This window comes from Capsicum annuum, chromosome 2 (assembly GCF_002878395.1).
Source record: "Capsicum annuum cultivar UCD-10X-F1 chromosome 2, UCD10Xv1.1, whole genome shotgun sequence".
In the NCBI taxonomy this organism is placed as follows: domain Eukaryota; kingdom Viridiplantae; phylum Streptophyta; class Magnoliopsida; order Solanales; family Solanaceae; genus Capsicum; species Capsicum annuum.
The window spans coordinates 150,126,712-150,149,649 of NC_061112.1; the positions used below are offsets into that span (position 1 = coordinate 150,126,712).

General features: G+C 33.5%; 4 protein-coding genes across 4 annotated transcripts; 3 read left to right on the forward strand and 1 right to left on the reverse strand.

The window, feature by feature from the left end:
* The first annotated feature begins 1,113 nt into the window (after positions 1–1,113).
* On the forward strand, positions 1,114–11,254 carry LOC107860517 (peptidyl-tRNA hydrolase 2, mitochondrial). The gene is made up of 2 exons (XM_016705900.1): positions 1,114–1,482; positions 10,403–11,254. Exon 2 carries the CDS (start codon positions 10,574–10,576, stop codon positions 11,120–11,122), a length of 549 nt encoding a protein of 182 aa, XP_016561386.1. The 5' UTR covers positions 1,114–1,482; positions 10,403–10,573; the 3' UTR covers positions 11,123–11,254.
* Positions 11,255–12,585: 1,331 nt separating this feature from the next.
* On the forward strand, positions 12,586–14,684 carry LOC107860518 (pentatricopeptide repeat-containing protein At5g15300). Its single transcript, XM_016705901.2, has one exon. The coding sequence runs from the start codon at positions 12,697–12,699 to the stop codon at positions 14,308–14,310; it is 1,614 nt and encodes a 537-aa protein (XP_016561387.2). The 5' UTR covers positions 12,586–12,696; the 3' UTR covers positions 14,311–14,684.
* A 226-nt stretch (positions 14,685–14,910) lies between these two features.
* LOC107861445 (casparian strip membrane protein 1) lies at positions 14,911–16,132 on the reverse strand. Its single transcript, XM_016706785.2, has 3 exons — positions 15,795–16,132; positions 15,386–15,509; positions 14,911–15,289 (listed from the first exon to the last, which is right to left on the reverse strand). The coding sequence occupies exons 1-3, from the start codon at positions 16,007–16,009 to the stop codon at positions 15,074–15,076; spliced, it is 555 nt and encodes a 184-aa protein (XP_016562271.1). The 5' UTR covers positions 16,010–16,132; the 3' UTR covers positions 14,911–15,073.
* Positions 16,133–22,150: 6,018 nt separating this feature from the next.
* Positions 22,151–22,692, forward strand: LOC107861446. The gene has a single exon (XM_016706786.2). The coding sequence runs from the start codon at positions 22,298–22,300 to the stop codon at positions 22,457–22,459; it is 162 nt and encodes a 53-aa protein (XP_016562272.1). The 5' UTR covers positions 22,151–22,297; the 3' UTR covers positions 22,460–22,692.
* Positions 22,693–22,938: the final 246 nt, after the last annotated feature.

The window sequence follows — 22,938 nt, forward strand, 5'->3', positions numbered from 1 at the left end:
CTGACTTTAAGGTCATCGAAAATTTTAAATGCAGTATTGTTCATTGTTTCCAGCTTCAAGGTCGTTGAAAATTTTGAAATTGATATTATTCGTTGTTTTCGGATTTAAGATATTCGAAAATTTAACAATTGATATGGTCATTGTTTCCCACTTTAAGGTTGTCGGAAATTTTCAAATTCAATGTTATTTATTATTTTCGACTTCATCATACAGTTCATAACCAAAGAATCGACAACAAACCAACATGAGCAATTATTCACTGACAACAAAGATCAAACAACACATAAACATTCAATCTCAACATCGCACGTCACTCCTCATTTTTCCGAATAATTTTTCGACAACTACATCAACACTAAAAAGTAGGAGCTTCATAAAGGAATATCTTCAAATCGTCGATGTTGATGATTTTTTTACCATAGCACCGCTAAAATTAATTAAAATAACTTTTTCGATCCGTGAGAACAAATCCACCAACCATCAAGTTGATGAACTTTACTGTCATTAATGGAGAAAAAATCATAACAAAGTGCAAACATCACTCGAATTTTTTTATGTCAACATTATTAAATCAAAATTAACACTTGTTTCTTCCTGCACCTTCATCCTAAATAGTTTTTTCATTTTAAAAAAAAAAACTAAAATGAAACTTAGATCTATTTCTTCGTTTTCTTCTTCACTTTTGTGTATGTTGTTGGGGGAAGTTAAAGAGGTCAAGACGATTCGAGAATGAGTTATGAAAGACAATGATTAAAGATAATTTGGTAAAAGAAAAGAAAATAAAATAGAAAAGGAAAGAAAAAAATAAAGAGAAAGCATAATAAATAAAAAATGATCTATTATAGTTGTTGGATCAAAATGGCTTTTGAGATTAAAGAAAGAGCAAGAAAGGAGAAGGATGAATATAAAGAGAAATGATGAAGGAAATGTAGAAGTAAAGATGAATAAAATAATGAAGTAATAATTCTAGAAAGAAATGAATAAAAAGTTAATTTTTAAAAAAATAAATATATTTTATATGTGTCAAAAATATGTGCATCTCGCCTCTCAATATAAATATGGTTGTGAATTTTTAGGGGTGTTATAATTTTTATTTTAAATATTTCAAAGGGTCATAAACTTGGTAAAAAAAATTAGGGTAATAGCTCACATTTAAAAATTGAGCGTGTAGCTGGGATCTTAACGGAAGGTTGGAGGGTGAGAGAGCTAACAAGAGTCATTAGCATCAAAGATATACTGAATTCCATTCGCTTCCATTCCTTCAACCAAAAAACATGAGTCAATTTGTTCAAGCCGATCTCAACTAGAAAGCAAGAATTGAGTGCTTCAGACCCAAACAATTATCTGAATCACAGCCGAAGCTGAATCTGTCGTGGAAGATCTGAACTTGCGCAGTGTCAATCTGGAATGCTTCAGCCAAGATCTCATTAGGGACAGATGGTGAAGATCCAAACAACGTTGTTGCAATAGATTGTGTACCAGGTAACTATAGAATACAGAAACTTCCAATCTGAATATTTCCTTATGTTTGATTGCGGCTTACATGTGCCAAATCATTGCTTGAAAGTTGAAACCCCCTTGAAGCAGCATTCTAGTAGTTTCTTCAAGTCTTTTTAGTCAATTTAGGGGCACTCTATCTTCTGCATATAAACTGTTTGATGAATTGCCTGAACGAGATATATTATCTGTCTTGGTGGATTAATGGCGAATAATTCCACCGGTGGGGTAATCCTGCCGGAGGAATTTCCACCTCTTCCATCTCAAAGCAATCAACCAGTTTCAACAACAATACAAACCAATCAGACAAACAACAAAGACCCGATCTGTTATGCAAATATACTAAAACCTAAGCAAAACTTCGAGACCATCCCAAGAGTGCCTGCTAAACCTGTTATTATGTTACATGGAGAGCCTAACGTTACTTGGAAATCCTCAGAGGTTAAAAATCTCATTGTGCAAGAAAATCTCCAATATGCTATAGTTGGAAAGTTCTCATATGGTAAACCAGACATTAATACTTTGAGAAAGGCAATTCCTGGGCAATGTGGAATTAAGCAAGAATGTACGATTGGAGCTTTAGACACAAGACACATCTTAATACGGTAGACTAGCCTTGAAGATTATGTACAGACAGCAGCCTGCTACATTAAATCTAGGGACAGATATTGGCAGATGAGGACCCTTAAATGGGATCCATGGTTTGAGCCTGACGTAGAAACTACTATTGCAGTAGCATGGATATCACTACCAGATCTGCCACCTAATCTTTTTGCTAAGGAAGAAATTTTTTCTATAGCCTCGGCTGTGGGGAAACCTTTAATGGTAGACATGGCTACAAAGAATCAAACACGACCTAGTTGTGCCAAAGTGAAGATTGAAGTGGATTTGGTAGCTAAATTACCACAAAGGGTGAAAATAAATGAGGAAGATGATGTAACTGGAAAAATTAAGTCTAAATGGATACAAATCCAATATGACTATATGCCAAAGTATTGTAGTGAGTGTTGCTTACAGGGTCATGATGAGACAACATGCTGGACAATACACCCAGAATTGCCCAGAATTGTTAGAAGCACAAAAGGAAGAAAACAACAAAGAAAGGGAGGAAAACAAAGATAAAGGAACCAACAATAAAATCATCAATAATGGTAAGAGCAGATACCAGAACAAGCAGGAATGGATAACAAGAAGGAACAAATATAAGAAGGATAAGTATGGGCATATCGAGGGGGAATTGGAGTATAAGAATGATAATCCCTTTGGGGCTCTCAGAGAAGAAGAAGAAGCCGAAAAGCAGGTAGAGAAAGCAGAGTTATCGACTAATGTTCAAACAAAAGAGTGGGTGAACAGAGTTTTTGGAAAAGATAAGGTAATGCAGGAAGAAAGTGAGAAAGTTCAGAATGATGGCACCATCAAGGAAAAATCACGACAACGGAAGGAGCATGAAAATTCAAAGAGTATTGAAGATAGTGAAAAAGACATACGGAAAGAGGTGACCACCACATCAGGAGGTAATGAAGCAGATAACAAGGAAGATCAAGGAGAAAAGGAAAAAAATATGAAGGGAGCTATGGTTCTATATACAACAGAAACAGTAGAAGCTCCACCTCTAGCCATCGCGACTGGAATTGAGGAAGAAGGTGAAGATTTAAGGGCCACTATAGAGGACCTCTCAAAGAATGCTGATTTATCTCCTAAACATAGTGATAAATTGAAGGAGTAACACACAAAACAAAAGAAGAAAGGAGGAGGGGATACTACATCAATTCAAGCAAACTCAAGACAGTAAAATAGAACCATCACCAAACCCCTCAAGTTTCAATGAAGGCCCTCATATGGAATATAAGATCTGTGAACAGTCAAAAAGCGTTCACTAGATTGGTGAATATGCAGAAACAGCATCATTTCTACTTTGTTGGTTTAATGGAACCATTTCAAGATAAGCAAATATTAGAGGTGTAAAGAAGGAAGTTGGGTCTTGAGCATGCTATATCTAACATTAATAGTAAGATTTGGACATTTATAGATGAAATTATGGAGGTGGAAGTTATAAAGGACGAAGAGCAACAACTTACCGTTAGACTGCAGAATTAGGAACATGAAGTGGAAGTTGTAGTTACATTAGTATATGCGAAATGTAATCCGGATGAAAGGCTTCAATTATGGGAATCATTGTATGCAATTTCACAAGACACATAACTTCATGGCTAGTAGGTGGTGATTTCAATGTCATTACTAATGAAGAAGAGAAGTTAGGAGGGCTCCTAGTAACAGAATTCAAGGTTAGGGATTTTAATCATTGCATTAATATGTGCCTTCTAGACGATAGAGGATTAAAGGGAGCAAATACACCTGGTGGAATGGAAGAACTGATGAAGAGTGCATTTTTAAAAGACTGGATAGAATTCTTTGCAATGATAAGATCCAGAGTGCTTTTCCAGTAATAGAAGGGAACATTTGATAAGAAGCGGATCAGATCATGCCCCTTTGTTACCGACTCTAGGAACTACTAATGAAAACATAGTCAAAAGTTTTAGATTCCTAAACTTTTGGCTACAAGAGGATAGCTTTATGCAGGTAGTGAGACAACACTGGAAAGCTGATTTTCATGCAAATTCGTTTAGCATGTTTCACTACAAGTTGAAGAGATTAAAGAAAGCACTAACCCAGTGCAGTAAGGAAACTTTCGGCAACATATTCCAGGAGATAGCAACTTTGGAAGATATAATAAAAGTGGCTGAATCATAGTTTGAAACAGAATCCAATGCAGCTAATAGGGAGAAGTTGTATGAAGCACAAGCAAAGTTGAAATTATACTTGCATAGGGAGAGGAATTCTGGAAACAGAAGGTAGGTATGCAGTGGTTCAAGGATGGAGAAAGAAATACGAAGTTCTTTCACACTATAGTTAATGGGAGAAGACGGAGACTTAGGGTGTGTTTGGTATGATGGAAAATATTTTCCATGGAAAATGTTTTCTTGGAAAATGTTTTCCTGGAAAATAAGTTGGTTTTCTACTTATTTTCTCATGTTTGGTTGGTGAGTGAAATATTTTCTGAAAAATATTTTATTGTGTTTGGTTGGTGAGTAGAGAATATTTTTTAGAAAAATATTTTCTAGTGTTTGATTGGTGAGTGAAATTTTTTTTTTTAAGAAAATACTACTAACTGTTAACTAGTATATCAATGACTCTAACAACTCAACAATTTGTAAGAAATAATTTAAGCATAACAAATAATATCAATATCGAATTCTAAAATACTACAATCACTAAATTTAAGCAACTATTAATTAGCAAATATAGGAGACACTTTTCAACATTTTGTCTGGACAATCTCAAGATACTACAATCAATAGACATATAACGGAACGACAAGCTTATTCAACCTCGTGAAACAAGTTACATCGATGACAAGATGAAATATGCAATTAGCAAAAGTAACATAGGTAAGTCTTTCTCTATGAATATGAAAATAATAATACATTCAACGAACATTGGAAATGAAAAAAATACAAGTTTCACATTTTTTAATTTCAAACAGTGAAAAATTGAAGCAAAGCACAGTGAAAAATATTTTCGAATAATATAAATTTTTGAGAAATGTAAATTTTTTTTGAGTCATGTGAATATGAGTGTTGTTGGGGTGGAAAAAAGGGACGGAGATGGGTCATAAGTCTCATTTGTCATTTTCTGGAAAATGACTTCCCTTGACCCATAAGGGAAGTCATTTTTCATCAAATGGAGGAAAATGAGTTGTTGTGGAAAATATTTTCCCAACATTTCATTACAACCAAACAAGGGAAAATTGGAAAACATTTTTCATCATACCAAACACACCCTTAAAGTAACAAAATTCAGAATGAAGAAGGGGTCTGGATGGAAAACAAGAGGACATTGCTGAAGCTGCTGGTGAGTTCTATAGAAATCAATTTAAACGAAAAGAAGGGGAATTTGAGTATGACATGATTGAAGGTTTACCGGAATGTTTTGAGTGACGAGGAAAGTAATAACATGCATGCAGAACCTATAATTGAAGAAGTTTATCAAGCGGTTATGGGATTAAATAGACATAGCGCAGGAGGCTCGGATGGAATGACAGGTGTATTTTATCAAGACGCTTGGGAAATCATAAAGCATGATGTGTATGATATGGTGAAAGCTTTCTTTGCAAGAGCAGAATTACCTAGGTTTGTAACGCATACGAATCTAGTTCTTATTCCTAAAAAGGTGAATGTCAGCAATTTCTCAGACCTGAGGCCTATTTCCTTGTGTAATTTTGTTAATAAAATCTTATCAAGGATAGTGCATGAAAGAATAAAGATCCTACAAAAAATAATCTCTAATGAGCAAGCTGATTTTGTACAAGGTAGAAGCATTGCAGAGAATGTGCTCTTGGTGCAGGAGATCATTACAGAAATAAGGAAAAGGGGGAAAATCAGCCAACTTGATCATAAAGTTGGACATGATGAAAGCGTATGATAGGGTGGAATGGCTTTTCCTTTTGAAGGTCCTTCGGAAGATTGGTTTTAGTGAACAAATGATAGACATGGTGTTTAGATTAATTGGGAGTATATTCTATATTAATCAATGGACAACCGAATGGTTTTTTCAAATTATCTAGGGGTCTTAAACAGGGAGACCCAGTGTCTCCTACTTTGTTTATTGTAGCAGCTGAGGTTCTTTCTTGAGCATTAAATGGTTTACTAGAGGTGAAGGATTTTAAAAGATTTGGAATGCCTACTGAAAGTCCCAAAATTAATCACTTGGCATTTGCAGATGATATGATAATTTTGTGTAAGGCAGAGGTAAGGATAATGCAATTGGTAGCGGACATACTGGACAAGTATGAAAATGTATAGGGGCAAAAAGTTAACAAAGAAAAGAGTGTCATATACCTTCATCACAGTGTACCAGGTGGACAAGTGATAATTGCTGAAGTAGCAATAAGCATCCTAAGAAAGGAATTTCCTTTCAACTATTTAGGATGTCCTATCTTTTATAAAAGAAAGCAGAAGAATTACTATAATCAACTGATGCAGCAGGTAAGTTCTAAATTGCAAGCGTGGAAAGGCAAGCTGCTTTCTTATGGAGGAAGAGCAATTTTAATAAAGAATGTTCTTCAAAGTGTTCCTATACATTGTCTGTCTGTAATGAATCCACCGCTAAATGTTTTGACTCAATTACATAGAATGATGGCTCAATTCTTTCGGAGTAGCTGTATTGGGGGAAGAGGCAAACATTGGACTGGATGGTCAAATCTATGTCTACCAGAAATGGAAGGAGGGTTGGGTTTTTGGCTAATGCATGATGTTTCAACAATTCTGTTTTGTAAACTATGGTGGAATTTTAGAACAAGACAATCCATTTGGAGCACATTTATGCAAAATAAATACTGCAGGAAAATGCATTGTAATCTAGTGATGTGGAAAGTGGGTGGTGGTTCACAGGTATGGAAGAAGATGCTGCAAGCCAGAGACTTAATAGAACACCAAATCTTTTGGAATTACAAACAAGGAGCCACTACCTTTTGGCATGATAATTGGACAGGAATGGGAGATTTATATACTATCACAGGAGAAGATCAGGAATGGGATGATAATGTTAATATAGTGAAGGACGTGGTAACAGAAGGACAGTGGGAAGTCAATAGGTTGAAGGATATATTGCCACTGGAAATTGTTGAGCATATTATCCAGAATGGAATTACATGGAATTACATAAGGCACAAAGATGAGCACAATAAAATCTATGACTGGATGTGGACTAAGGGACTTCCATTTAAGATTACTTTTTTAATGTGGAGATTATGGAAATTCAAAATTCCAGTTGATGATCGAGAGAGAAGATGGGGCATAGAGGGACCATCTAAATGCTGATGTTGTGGAGGACTTGCTCAAGAAATGATGACTCATGTATTCCTAAGGTCGACAATTGCTAACAGGACTTGGTCCTATTTTTGCTCTTCTGCAGGTATACATTTTGAAGGGCTATCGCTAAGAGAAGTGATCATGGCATGGTGGGGATGTGAAGTTAAGAAGGCTTTAAATCCATATTATAAAGCTTTGCCAAGTATTATAGTATGGGAACTGTGGAGAAGAAGAAATGCAAGCAAACATGATGGGAGGCTCTGGTTTTATTAAAGAACTGTACATAATATCATGAGAACACTTCACATGCTATTAAAGATTAGAAAGCCAAATTGGAAATTCACCAGAAATTGGTCTAACTTAATTCACACACTAGAGGAATTCGAACCGAGTTTGAAAGTCATTAAGGTCGTTTGGGAGTTTCCTACAACGGGGTGGGTGAAATACAACACGGATGGAACTTCTAGAGGCAATCCTGGACTAAGCTCTTATGCGTTTTGTCTAAGGGATGAAAATGGAGATACTCTACATGCAGAAGCAGCTAGAATGGATGAAACCACTAATACAGTGGCCGAAGCTACAACAGTATTGAAGGCAAGTGCTCATTTTAAACAATCCTCATATGAGAAAACAATTATACAAACAGATTCTCTACTCATTCAAAAAGTGTTGATTGGTGAGTGGGACTGTCCGTGGTGCATAGCAGATATTATTTCAGAGACAGGCCAATATGATGTGTAAGCAAGTAGACGTGCAACATAAATACAGAGAAGGTAATAAATTAGCAGATTTTGTGGCTAATTATGCTATAGACAATGATAATTTCTCCTGGAGAGATTTCAAGAGTATGCATTTTAAAGGCAGGAGAGTACTGAACAGCGATAAATTAAACAACCTGTACTTAAGAGTTTCACCTATGAGGGGATAAATGGGGCTAAGAAGGTTAAAGGACACACAACAGAAGAATGAAATGAAGGTTGGAGTTTGGAAGCAACATGTTGTTCAGGTGAAAATGAGAAAGGGAAAGATAAGTAAATGAGGAAAATGAAACCATACGAGGCATTTATATGCCGGAAATGGATGTGGGCTTTGGCAGAACGGGCTGTCTTTTGATTTTTTAATTTTGGCCTTTGTTTGCATTTTATTTCCGTTTGGGTCATTTGACTCTTTGTGTAATTTTCCTTTCATCAATAAAAACCCAAAATTCATTTTTTTTTTTTTTAAAAAGCAAGACCACTAGTTCTACCTCTATAAACTTTATGCTATAAATAAATAAATCTTGTGTTTGCCAAAAAAGGGCAAAAATGCAAAGGAAGCGTTGTAATTCGGGTAGAATATTAGGGCTCAAACATAAACAAGTGACCTCGGCTGCTGAACTTGTGCCACTAGGCCATTCATAAAGCCTCAAAACTTTTTCCCCTCTTGCTGTTGTCGATTTTGCGTACCCTCGTACAGCTCAGCTTATAGATCTCCGATTAATTACTAGCCTATCAATGCATCTTTGGTTCCTGCAGTTTACAGGTACTTGTTCTTTGTATGAAATCTCGGAATTCAGACACTGTTTCATTTACCAATTTTTCCCAACATTTTTGTTTTTGTACAAGTAAATGAGCAAATTTTTAATTATATTTGTGTGTGGGCTGAGAATCAATTGGACCATTAGGATGCCCATTGATTAATTTAGGCCAAAAACATTGCCACCCACCCTCTAAACTTGGCTCTTTATTTGGGCACTTCAACCGGCCATTATTCATTTTGCACTCTCAACTATCGTCCACGGGTCATTTTCACACTTTTCACTTACATGAAAAAGTGAGTGAATCACACTTACTAGTAGGCGTGAAGACTAGTTTGGTGATTTTCTTTTTCTTTATTTTCTCTTCTTCCCCAATTTTCCCTCCATTATCTCCCACCATTGAACAAAGCTTAAACTCAAATCTGCTTTTCAATGATCTCTCAGTAGCAGTAGTCCCTCTCTCGCCACACTATAGTTTCTTTTTTCCCTTAATTAGCACTAATCTACAACCATCTTTTCAGCATAAAAGAAAAAGAGCTATAGACTCAAAAATTGAACCTTAAACATTTTGATGTCAAAGATTGAGGAGACATACAAAATTCTCAAAAAAATACAATTTTTTTAAGTCTGTAAGCTGCCCATTCCTCTAGTTTTCCATACCCATGGTTTATTCCTAGGAAAAAAAGCCTCTCTCTTCTATGCTTTTCAAGCTTTTTTTTATGTGTTTTGAGTTTGCCATGTGTTTTGCGTTGAAAGAAATTTGAAGAATGATATTTGATTAGAATTTGCAAATCTTCAATTTTTTAATTGTCGTGTCTTTACTTACTGAGTTATTGTAAGAAATGAAAGAGAACTTCTAATGAATGAGTTTTTTTAAGAGATGGAGAGAACTTTGTGGTATGGTGGAGAAGACGATACAGGAAGCGAGGAGGGAGGGGAGGTTCGGTGTGTCAGAGAAGACGATTTGTTGGGTGGTGGGGGTGGGGGCTGGTGTGTTGGAAAAAACAACTTGGGGGAGGGGGTCTGCAAAGTATTGTAATTATTTGGAAAAATGCCGTGTGTCAGTAATATATTGGTCACTTTGTCATGTGATTTAACCTTTATTTTTCTCTTTAATTTGTTGTATGTGTATAGTGATGTGAATAATTAAAATGAGTTGGCTCAATTTAATTAGTCAATAAATCCACACAGGCAACGTTTGTTACTCACGTGCCTAGTTTTTTTTAAGTCCGTGCGAAAATTGTCAAAGTGACACAGCGGAACACTAGTTTAAGCGTTTAAAATAAACAATGGCTGGTTGAGCTGCCAAAATGAAAGTTGTTGCCGGGGGTTGATTGTGTTTGGCCATTGACTTAATATCAATCTGTGTGTGTTTGCTATGGAAGAAAATGTGTACTTTGGAAATTTTTTTTTCTGCATCATTTTCCAGATTGGTTGGCCATAAAAGTAGGTGACATAAGGTGCAATTTTCAGGTTCTAATTTTTTTTCTAAAAAAATGCATTTGTTATATCGCTACAGGATACTAGTGGTTGACTTCGCAGTAAGCGTAACACTTTGGAGTTGTTCAGTTCGTCAAAATTCTCAGTGGTGATTCTAAAAGTTATTTCTTTAGGTTAGAAAGGTGTATTGTTCATCTGCTTGATATTTATTGGTCACTGAATACCAGAAGGTTCTGTCTGGATTTTGAATATGATTGACATGGCATGGATTAGCGCCATGTTACTTGGAGCAGGATGCCTTGCTTTGGGTTATATTATTGGTGTACGACATTGTTCTTGCACTTTTCTTTCAAACAGAGCATCTGGTGATACTGAAACTATAAATGATGGGAAAAAGAGAAAAGGGGTCAAGCAACCTCTTGAAGTAGAAAGGCTTGCTGAGATCCTTGAAGATTTTAAAATGGTTTTGGTAGTCAGGAATGACTTGAAGATGGGGAAAGGGAAAATAGCTGCACAATGCAGTCACGCAACTTTAGGTCTCTACAAAAAGCTCCATAATAGGGCACCAAAAGCTTTAAATAGATGGGAGATGTGTGGACAGGTGAAGGTGGTGGTGAAGATTGAAAGTGAAGATGATATGTTGGTTTTGCAAGAAAGATCAAAATCACTTAATATACCGACACACATTACAATTGATGCTGGGAGAACCCAAATTGCACCAAACTCGAGGACTGTGATGGCTATACTAGGACCGGCTGACATGGTTGATGATGTAACTGGTGGATTGAAACTTTTATAGTCCTAATGCTTTAAGGGCCTCTACAGTAGGGTACAAGAATGAGAAAACATTTTTGAATTGATGATGATGACGAAAAGAATTGTTTTTAAGCTGTATAACATTTCTATCATGCAATGCAATTTTTATGCTGAATGTTTTTCAAAAAAAAAAAAAAAAAAACACTTTAGGGTGTAGTCTTTATAAAATATTTCAAGAAAATGCATCTCTTATCGATAACAAAAATGACTTTTCCTTATGAAAAGGCTTTGCCTTATTTGATGCCAACTAACACACAGTCGTTACCAATCTCAAATTACGTAAGTTTTCGTTAATGTGTGTTTGGCAGAAAATATTGACAATTGGTGAAATATACAGGCGAGTGCACGGACTAGTCTGGAGGACCAATATTTAAGTCATAGCCGAAATTACTAAATCAACTATTTAGCCACCGTAGAATCGACTTCACACCTACTGACTGAAGTTAAAAATTCTAGGACTAAAGTCTCAAACATGTCTTGGAGTAACTTATAAAGTTGTTGTTATCTGACTAGCAGGTCACAAGTTTAAGTCGTGGAAATAATTTATTGTAGAAATGCAGGTTAAGACTCTGTGCAATAGACCCTTGTGGTCCGACTCTTTTCAAACCCAGTGCATAGTAAAAATTTTAGTATACCGAACTGCATTTTTAACTTTCAAACTTCAAACATATGGTCTGAAGTTAGGCTTGTTAAAGTCTAACTTCAGACCTGTAACTCGAATTTTAAAGTTTTGTTCAAGCGAAATCTAACTCTCAAATTTGAAGTATTTAGCCCATGTCTGAGGTCAGCGTGATAAAAGAACCAAATTGTTAAGTAGTTATAAAGTCATGAAACTACTTTGTGGTTGACTAACTTTAACCGTCAATATAGAAGACATAAAAAAGATTTAATCATCATTGTTTTATGTGAAGTAAATATAAAATCAGTTATCCTGTGCAAATTCTGCTACTTTAAAAAAGAACGTTTCTTTTTTTTTTTTTTATACTCTTTAGCTTCAATTTTTCACATGACATATTTAAAATCATAAGATTAAATGATATTTTAATATGCGATATATATCTTTGGTTTAATATCACAATACAAAACTCCGTATAATGTGAAAATTAGATAAAGAAATTGAAACGGAAATGAGGGTCCAAATTTCTTTGAGAAAGCCCAAAACGAAGTAAAGAGGATATAGAGGTAAGAAATGTCCTTCTAGTGACTATCCAAGCTTAAAATGGACATAAAGCCCGGGAGAGTAAACTGGCCAGGCCCAATATTAGTTGATGAATTCGAAGAAGGGCAAAATTGAGAACTAGTACACTTATCCAGTTTCATAATTACATAATATAATAAGTTATATTTTATATTTTTATAAATTATTACTATAAAAATATATATGATTTTTATTGTCTATATATTTTGTATTTTTATAAATTGATGTTAAAAAATTATAAATACATAAAAATACATATGCTACAAAATATAATTTAATAAAAATGTTGTTATTTTTTTTTTTGTAATTTAATTATGTATTTTTTCCTCGTAAGAAACCGAAGAATGAGTATAACATAAATGATCAAAAAGACGGTAAAAAGCAGAAGTTCAAATGTTCACCAACAATCATCATCACTATGGAGCAAATGCAAAAATCTCCAATCCTTAAAGCAAATTCACGCACTCATGATCATCAATGGTTTCAATTCCAATCACATTGCTCTACGCGAGCTCATTTACACTTCTGCCATTGCCTTTTCAGCATCGATTCATTATGCACACAAGGTGTTTGCTCAAATTACTCAACCAGATCTTTTCATGTGGAACACTATGCTTAGAGGTTCAGCTCAGAGTCTTAGGCCTTCTTTAGCTATTTCCCTTTATACCCAGATGGAAAAACGTTGTATACGTCCGGATAGTTATACTTTTCCTTTTGTACTTAAAGCGTGTACCAAGCTTTCTTGGGTTGTTTCTGGTCTTGTTTTACATGGGAAAATTGTGAAGTTTGGGTTTGAGTCTAATAAATTTGCGAGGAATACGCTTATTTATTTTCACGCGAATGTTGGAGATATAAGAATTGCGGGAGAACTTTTTGATGATTCTGCTAAGAGGGATGTTGTTGCTTGGTCTGCATTGACTGCCGGTTATGCGAGGAGAGGGAAACTGGACGTGGCGAGGGGAATTTTTGATGATATGCCAGCTAAAGATTTGGTTTCTTGGAATGTGATGATCACTGGGTATGTGAAGCAAGGGAAGATGGAGAACGCGAGGGAGTTGTTTGATGTGGTTCCAAAGAGGGATGTTGTGACTTGGAACGCGATGATTTCTGGTTATGTGCTTTGTGGAGAAAATGACAAGGCGTTGAAAATGTACGAAGAGATGAGAGGTGCAGGGGAATATCCTGATGAGGTTACCATGTTGCATCTTTTATCTGCTTGCACGGATTCAGCATTCTTGGATGTTGGCGAAAAGATTCATCGGTCTATTATTGAGATGGGTGCAGGGGAATTAAGCGTATTTCTTGGTAATGCACTTGTAGACATGTATGCTAGGTGTGGGAGCATTAGGAAGGCACTTGAAGTGTTTCAAGGCATGAGAGAAAAGGATGTATCGTCTTGGAACATAATAATGTTAGGATTAGCTTTTCACGGTCATTCTGAAGAATGTATCTCTCTTTTTCAAGATATGAGGAGAATGAAGTATATTCCTAATGAAATTACTTTTGTTGGGGTATTAGTTGCTTCTAGTCATGCTGGAAAAGTTGATGAGGGCCGAGGATATTTCAGGATGATGAGAACCGAGTACAATATAGAGCCGAACATAAGGCACTACGGGTGTATGGTGGATATGCTAGCACGTGCAGGACTATTGAATGAAGCATTTGAGTTCATAAACGCGATGGAGATTGAACCTAATGCTATTATATGGAGAACACTGCTAGGAGCCTGTAAAGTTCATTCCAATGTTGAGCTGGGAAGGTATGCTAATGAGCAGCTACTTAAATTGGGAAGGGAAGACAGCGGGGACTATGTCTTGCTGTCCAATATCTATGCTTCGAGGGATGAATGGGATGGTGTTGAAAGGGTGAGGAAGTTGATGGATGACAATGGGGTTTGGAAAGAACCTGGTTGTACTTTAGTTGAGGCTGATGATTATGCTCTTAGGAATTTTTGTTTTGATTCCAATGCTTAAGTAGTCTTGAAATAGTTGGCGGAGTCTGAGACGCGAGTAACTAAGCTTAATGCCTCTTTCTTAAAGTTTGTACACGTGAAGGTCCATCCTCTGTGGAGGAAGGTTACAAAGACGACCCTTTTGATCCAGCTCTTTCATCTCTTCACATCGTTGACCACTGCAGTGCATGAGACATGCAAACTGCATTTCTGCTGTTTCTATCAGTAGTTCATTGAGGATTCGGGGTCAACTGTATGACCCATTTAGACATTTTGTTATAGTTCTTCGATTAGTGCATACATCCATTAATTTATTTCCCTTCTATATTTTGGGGATCGGTATGGCTGTGTCAGGTAGTTGAGGACTTGCAATTCTGAATAAATTTTATTGCTTCACATGTTCCTGAGCTTCATAAAAAAATGTTGTACTTGTTTGTTTTCAGCAGGAAGTCTGTCGTTAATCTTGTAAAATATTTGTAATCTCCACGAGTTGTTGTGGCTGAGGATTATTAATTTGTGCTATCGAGTGCTAAAGGACTCCAGACATCACGGATAATGAAGTTTTTAAGAACGTAGGGACATATAAACAACATAGGTCATCCATTTTTATCAGAACGTATGCTTATATAAACATCAATTTTATTGATTGGGAGGAAGAATCACTAAAACAAACAGATGTAATAACAGAAATCATTCAAAAATCTCTTCAAACGAAGCACACTATCAAATGATGAAACATTTTCTTTCTTGTCTCTGGAAGTGATCTGGGTCATTCTGGGATGAAATCAGTTTCTTGAAAGGGCCAGAGCTGACAATATAACGAGCAGTAAGAACACGAGAACTGCTATGAAGGATCCAACCAAGGAACCAGAGGCTCGATCGCAGAAAGAGTTATACTGCTGGCATATAGCAATCCAGTTAGCCCGAGCATTTCCCTTGTGTGCCAAATACACTATGGCTGCTGCAGCTGATGCTCCAGATGTCAAAAATGCCATCATCACCTAATAATGATTAATTATCAGCTAAGTAATTATGGTTTATCAAAGAATGAAGTATAAAGATTCAAGTTAAATAAACTAATGAATTAGAGAACTAACCGTATCAAAGAAGATCAAGACCACTCTAGTTATTTTTGCACCACTCATGACAATGTGCAAGATGGATAGGACAAGAGATACAGCGAGGTACGCGCTAACGATGCCATTCGCTACCACAAAGAACCTACGAAATTTACAATTTTTACACAATCATGTAACTTATAAGGTAATTACAGATCAATCGTTATGAAAAAACATGACAATGTAACATGGTTAAATGATAATAAACCTGCTATCTTTGCACTGAGATGAATAACTACAAGTATTACACATAATAACTGTTAAACTAGTTACCTGGAAAATAAGACAGCTATAATTACACTAACAATATAAAAGTTGTTTGCACTGTCAATGTATATGAGTTTATAAATCCGAAACAAAAACATGTAGTAATAGTGTATTATCTTACGTGAAAGTAGGAAGGTCCTTGTACTCAGCCTTAAACCTAATGAACTGCTTGAAGGAGGGAAGATCTTCATTAGATGTTCCCATGGCAATTGCACTTCCTAAGGTGCCTAAAATAGCAACTAGTCTCATAATAAAATCAAGAAAAGCAATTCCTCTGTTGCTCTTGGGCTTTGGATCATTTGAATCATCTCCAGCTTCACTACCACCTGACTTCATCTTCTCCTTAATTTATAATCTAGCAGAGATAATAATCTAGAAACTAACAATGGTTTTAAGTAGATATCTTAATTATCAACCTTTGTTATGGTACACTAGAACAATACTAGCATGTTATTTATACTAGGAAAAAATTCTGTTAATTTCAAACTGTACAATCAAGAATCCACTATGAAGTATACTCAGAGTCAGAGAGGACGCAAGTCAATAAGTGGCATGGTTGGTCTTGAAAATCCTACTTATCTAATTCATACCATTGGTTGGCAAGTACACATTACTGTTTTTAATTAAGTTAAATCCAATATGCTGGATTTATTAATTTTTAATCATTTCCAATTAGTATATCAAGTTGAATCTTCATGGTAGATGGATCAAAACCGTCCATGGTTTTGACACTTGAGAATTAAGCATTAATAAAGAGTAGAGTTGCAATTATATTAAGCTCTTATAACTAAATTAATTTCATCAACTCCTCTAGCTTCCCCAATTAATTAAGTGTAGTAGATGTACTTTGAATAATTAGGAGAAAAGGCATTGGGTATTAGTAGCAGATGAATAAGCACCGCCAATGTACAATCGTATTTAATTTGGTTTAGGAATATAACCAAAATAGTCGTAAGAGCTTTTGACTATCTATTCAATAGTCAAAATATGTTAGGTGCTAGATTTGCAAAGGACTTGATTAAATAGTAAGTGATCTTGTACCTGTATCTAATTTGGAAGGCAAATTAAGCAAATAATATTTGAGCTATCACCTTCGATTGTTTTCGTTAATGCTCCTGTATAAGAACCCAAATATCCCACTTAAAATCTTATGGCAAAGAAAAATGAGATATATTTTACGAAGTTTAATAGAGAAGTCTATTGTAAATTGTAATAGCATATTAACGCAAGAAATATCTTAGCATTCAATAAAATACTAGTAATAAGATGCAGTAATTCTGTGAATTTGTTTAAGGGTTTAAGTTCTATGTATTGTTAGTGTACAAAATATTCTATACTGTCGGTTAACTTGACCTGCTATTATCCAATTATTTACATAAAAATTAAAAAAGAAAAAAATAAATAACCTGCAATAACAAGTGAAGTAGAATGTTTTGTACATCGATAGTGCACAAAAATTAAATTCATTTGTTTAATATTAATTTGGACTTCGATTATGCAAGGAAAGCTTAAGGAATAGTCTTTGGAACTTGAAATAATTTGTTTAATTTTGGCCTCTCCACGTAGCAAATGGATGTTATTATGAGCTTTTTTCTGAAAATCTTTAAGAAAAAATAAAATTAAATTAACATGCACCCGTAACTTATTATACTTACACAAATTTTTATTCTTATAAAATAATTATAAAAATTTCAATGTATCTTCATTGAATATACCAGGAGTTAATTATATATTTGACAAACCTAAAATCTAAAAAAAATATATTAAAAATTAATGAAAAAATCACATAAATATACACTCACTAGTTTTTTATTTACAAAATCTAACTTTTATTTATAAAATCTACCAACTATTCAGTTTCTTTTTTTTTTATCCTTTAAATTAAAAATCCCAACTATTTTCTCACATTCTTTCTGCTTTGTTCATCAATTTTTTTTTTCAAAACATGAAATTGATCTAGCAAAAAAAATTATAATTCTTTATTTCAACTTGCATAACCCATTTTTCGAGCAAGGCGTGGAGGCTACGAATCGTCATTTTCGGAGTCAAACTTCAATGGCAGCAAAACTTCAAACTGCATGAGTTTTCGGCGATTTCATCGAAAAATTGATGATGACGTGGGTTAGAAACTTTTTCGTGATGGGTTTTAGGTTTTTTCTCAATGTTTGTTACTACTGATTCTTCTTTTGTTCTTCTACTTCTATGTTGTTGGAAAGGAAGGGGCCAATTAAATCTAATCTTTTTTGATAATTTTGAGGAGTTTTGAGAATTTTTCGATGACACCGACAAATGAAGGATATCAATGGAGGAGGTGAGCGGCAAGCGAAGTATAAGAAGACTCAAAAATCGATGAGGAATTGAAAACGAAAGTAGTCGAAGTTGTAGAAGACAATGAACACGATTCTAAAAAGAGTGTTTTGCAGAGATATTTTTTACATTCCTGAAGCTTGGTGTTGAAAAGAAAGAGTGTTGAAAAGAAAAAAAAATGATTAGATTAGATCTTTTGGTAGTTTCGAGGAGTTTTGAGAATTGTCCAATGACACCAGCTGGGAAGGATATCAATGATTTTAATGGTGCATGAATTGTATAGAAATTGATGTATCAATGGTATAGTGTATGAATTGTATAGAAATTGATGTATCTATGGCGTACTATATGAATTGTATAGAAATTGGTGTATTTATGATGTAGTGTAAAAATTGTATAGAAATTGGTGTATCTATGGTGCATGAATTGTATAGAATTTGGTGAATCAACAACTTTACGGTGTCTGAATTGTATAGAAATTGGTGTATTAATAATTTTGTATCAATAATTTTATGATTTTTGAATTATCTAGAAATTAATTTATCAATAATAATAATTTTATGGTGTCGGAAATATATAAAAATTGGTGTATCAATAATTTTACAGTGTCCAAAATGTATAGAAATTGGTGTATCAATAATTTTATGGTGTATGAGAAATTTTTATATGAAAATTGGTGTATTAATAATTTTATGGTGTTCAAAATGTATAAAAATTGGTGTTTCAATAATTTATGGTCTCCGATCTATATAAAAATAGGTGTATCAATAATTTTATGGTGTATGAAATTTGTATAGAATGTGGTTTGAATCAATCGGAGAATTTACTACCATTAATGATGTTTTCTCCTAAAAAATATTAAAAATTAAGGTCAATTGAATTAAATAAATTAAATCTGAAAACATAAAACAAATATCAAATAAATATAGTCTTTTTTTAGTTTGACTTATTTATTTATTTTTAAAAAAAAATTGATGAGAAACAAATAGGAGAATTTATAGGATAAAATATCAACTATTAAGTTACCCCCTTAAATCATGCTATTTTATTTATTGTCTTTTATTGTTTCTTTGGTCTTATTTGGTAGATTTTATTATATTTCTATTGTTATATTTTGTAAAATAGAAATTATGGATAGTTTTTGTAATATTGACCTTAAAGTGTATATTTATGTGATTTGCCCAAAATTAATTAATTACTATCTTTAATGAACTGTGAGTCTCTAGTGAAGCCCATCTCGGAGATGCGCATTAATTTTTTGATTTCTAATGTTTTACATCCTTGAATTTTCCTCATCCTTAATTAAAACAATTCATATGATTATTTTCCAATGTTTTGCTATATCTGCGTTAAAAAGTTGGTCTGCGTGGCCTAACTATTATTTGGGTTAATTGCAATATAACCTGACTTAATATAATTCTGCAATTATTTTTTTTACAAGGTCAGCTTATTTTTACTTCTTATAACAAGTAGAAATTAGCATGCCTTTTTTTTTTTTTTAAAATGAATGTCACCTTAAATGGGTCCTATAATGCCTGATTTGGATTAGTCAGAGCTCCAATACGGGCACCAGATATTGGATGGGAAACCAAAAAAAAAAAAACTCCAAAGAAAATAAGAAACTGTGTCACAATAGAAATGATAAATTTTAAATGGGCCCTGCAACGCGTGATTCGAATTAGTCGGGGCTCCAATGTAAGCACAGAACACTGAATGAGAAACCAAAAAAAAAAAAAAAACTCTAAAGAAAGCAAGAAACTGTGTCACAAGAGAAATGATAAATATAGATAGTCAGATCACCGGTGCTTCTTTCGATTCAATTTATTTATTTTATTTTTTCTTTTAATCTATTCTAAAAAAGTAAGGAATCTTTAATTTCAGCTTTTCGCATAACATATTTAAGAAGATAAGATTTAAAAATATTTTGATATATTTAATAGTATATCTTTAATTGAAAATCATAAAATTCAAAAATATAGAACGAGAAAATCGACTAAAAGGCTATTCCATAACCCACTCTTGTTGCCGAGTCGAGGGGGCGTTCAGCCACTATAAGGAGGGGGGCTTGACTGGTACCAGGCGCTCTGATACCTCCTAAAACGAAATAGGCACGGAGGTTCAAGAAATTGTAAACGATCGTATCTTTTACTTTTTTTTGAACTTAGTTTCAAATCAAAACATGAAACAGATTAAAACAATGGAATAAACAAAAGAGCGGTATATCAAGAAAAAAGAATCAGGAAAAAATAGACAAAACGACCATTGAGATCAATTATTTACACAAAAAATAGTCTATTTATTTTTTTCCCAAAATATTTTTACCTAAAATAATCGGTCGACGTATGTTGTTACCCAAAATAGCCACTTCTTCTTACTTTTTCATAGTCATTCGACGTCTTCTTCGTTCCAGCATCTTCTTCTGCTTCATCTAGGGATGACAATGAGGCGGTGCAAGGTGCGGGACAATGCGTGTTTTAGGCTATGTGAGACGGTACGAATTTTAGACTATATGAGTGTGGGGCGGGTTGAAGTAAACTTTTTTCTTTAATGGTGCGAAGCGGGGCGAATTGCGGGTATATGTGGGTTAAATCTAGAAAACGCTAAAAATTAGTATTATTCTTGTGAATATATCTAAAATTATATGTATTCTTTACTTAAAATTTTATGATACTTAAAATGACGTGTATAACACTACAAATAAATTATTTTATAATTTTTATTTGAAACTGGTAAAATAATATTATAACTCAAAATATCAAACAAAAGTTTAAAGGTTTTTCCTATTAAATCACTTTATCATTCATAGCTTATTTAGTTTATCTATAGCAATGACTTAAATAATTAGATAAACTGATTGATCTCTAATTTTAATTTCTTTATTCATCTTAATGGAAATCTAATATTTGATCATTACTCGTACACATGATACTTCTTTGGCAATTTCTTTTTGAAAAGTGATATAATAGAATTTGGATGTTACTATTTTTTAATTGTAGATTTGAAAATATTATGATTTTCAGTGAAATTATAATTTTTTTCAAAAAAAAATAAGTAGGAAAGTGTGGGTATGTACGAATATGAGTATGAGGCAAGTTTATGCGAGTTTAAAGATGAATATAAGACAGTAGTGGGTGATTTAAAATTCGTGAATTAAAAAAAATCTACACAATACCCCCACACCGCACCGCCCCATTATCATCCTTAGCTTCATCCATTTCTACATAGTTTCCTTCTTTTGTCTTTTACTGGTTCAAAAATTGACGTACCACAAATGTGAATTACTTCAAGTGAATCATATATCATTTGATAATCAAGTTGTGTAATTTACTTTAATTTTTTATATCAAATGACACTTTCGAGGCTCATTCAATTATATTATCAAAGGTTTCTTCTAATGTCATGTTGTCTCTCTCTCTTTTTTTTTTTTTTTTTTTCATTGTTTTGATTGACTGCAATGTTTATTTCTTCAATTAATTTCATCCGTTTTTCCTTCTCCCTCAAAAGAAAGTTATTTTCATTTCTTATTATTTTTTGTAGGTTATTTTTTATATAATATTAATACACGTTTATGCATAATTTATACAATTACAATTCATTTCATAACTTTATACAATATCGATAAATTTTTATACACTATTAATACAATATTGATAAATATTTATACATCATTTATACAATATCAATACATTACACACACTACATAACTATTTGTAAATAACATATACATGTTTATACATCATTTATATAATAGCAATACACATTTATACATTAGTTATACAGTATTGATGCATTACATATACACTATATCTATTTGTTTTATGTATGTATATATATATATATGTGTGTGTGTGTATGTATACATTATTTATACAATATAAATACATGAAAAAAATTGTACGGAAAAAGTTTTTTTAAAAAAAAACAAGTAAGTTTTTTTTAATAAAGATAAGCACAGGAAAAAAACAAATAAAAGATATTTCTTTTTTAAAAATTAATTCCTGAAAAAGAAAAGAAAAAGGAAGAGGATAGTTTAAAGGCCATTTTAAGTAATAAATAAAATTTTAATTATTTTTATTTAAACTAATACATTTTACCCACCCAAACCTCCCTGTATATTTTAATAAATGAATTATTTTCCAAAGAAATACACTAAACAAAAGCGGATTAGTCTCCCCAAGGTGGAGTTGACTTTGGCCTTTGAGAGAGTTGGGTGGGGTGGTTATTATTAGTTGTCTCTTGTTATTCAACCATAATACTAATCATTCAATTCAGATCATCAGAAATTAGAGATAGTTAGTTCATCATCATCATCAGAAAATGAATCAGAACATAACGTCGTTGTTGATCGGATTAGTTGGGGCTGCCTTCACTTTAGGAGCCTATTCACAACCATGGATGACTCCAACACAAAGCATAACTATGGGTCTTGTTACTCTCATGTTTGGTCTCCTCGTTCGCGAAGGTTTCATTTCCCTTTAGACTCTTTCATCTATCTTTAATTTTTATGTATTAATACCTTAATTACTGAGACTCTTTAAGGTCTTTTTTTTTTTTTCTAATTCTGAGCGAGCTTGTATTTCTTTGTTGTTTTTGTAATAGAATACCATCTTTGGTTGATCGATTACTGAGTTTGTTATTTACCTTTGTTGCCGATTGTGATAGATAGTTGCTTGTGTTATGGAGATCAATTTTATACATGTTATTTTTCTTTAGTTATATGTCTTTTTTCCATAAGAGATTGGTAAAATTAAGTTGAGTACAAGAAATTTTTCTAGATTTATCTTCTGATTCAAAAGAAATGTTTCGACTTATAACTTATTATACATGATTCAGCCCTGTTTGTACATAGTTTTTGGCTCAAATATTTGAAATAATTTAAATCCGGATAATAGTTTGTCTATGAAAATGAAAGTGATTCTAACTGGAACTTTGGAACCAGGGGCCTACCATTATATGTT

What these genes read in the sequence shown, in the direction of transcription:
- LOC107860517 (XM_016705900.1), top strand. Translation starts at nt 10,574, where the DNA reads ATGATTGACATGGCATGGATTAGCGCCATGTTACTTGGAGCAGGATGC.
- LOC107860518 (XM_016705901.2), top strand. Translation starts at nt 12,697, where the DNA reads ATGATCAAAAAGACGGTAAAAAGCAGAAGTTCAAATGTTCACCAACAA.
- LOC107861445 (XM_016706785.2), bottom strand. Translation starts at nt 16,009, where the DNA reads ATGAAGTCAGGTGGTAGTGAAGCTGGAGATGATTCAAATGATCCAAAG. An exon ending in AAGGACCTTCCTACTTTCAC is followed by an intron (nt 15,510 to 15,794) that starts GTAAGATAATAC and finishes TAAATTTCGTAG; the next exon opens with GTTCTTTGTGGTAGCGAATG. An exon ending in TCTTGATCTTCTTTGATACG is followed by an intron (nt 15,290 to 15,385) that starts GTTAGTTCTCTA and finishes AATCATTATTAG; the next exon opens with GTGATGATGGCATTTTTGAC.
- LOC107861446 (XM_016706786.2), top strand. Translation starts at nt 22,298, where the DNA reads ATGAATCAGAACATAACGTCGTTGTTGATCGGATTAGTTGGGGCTGCC.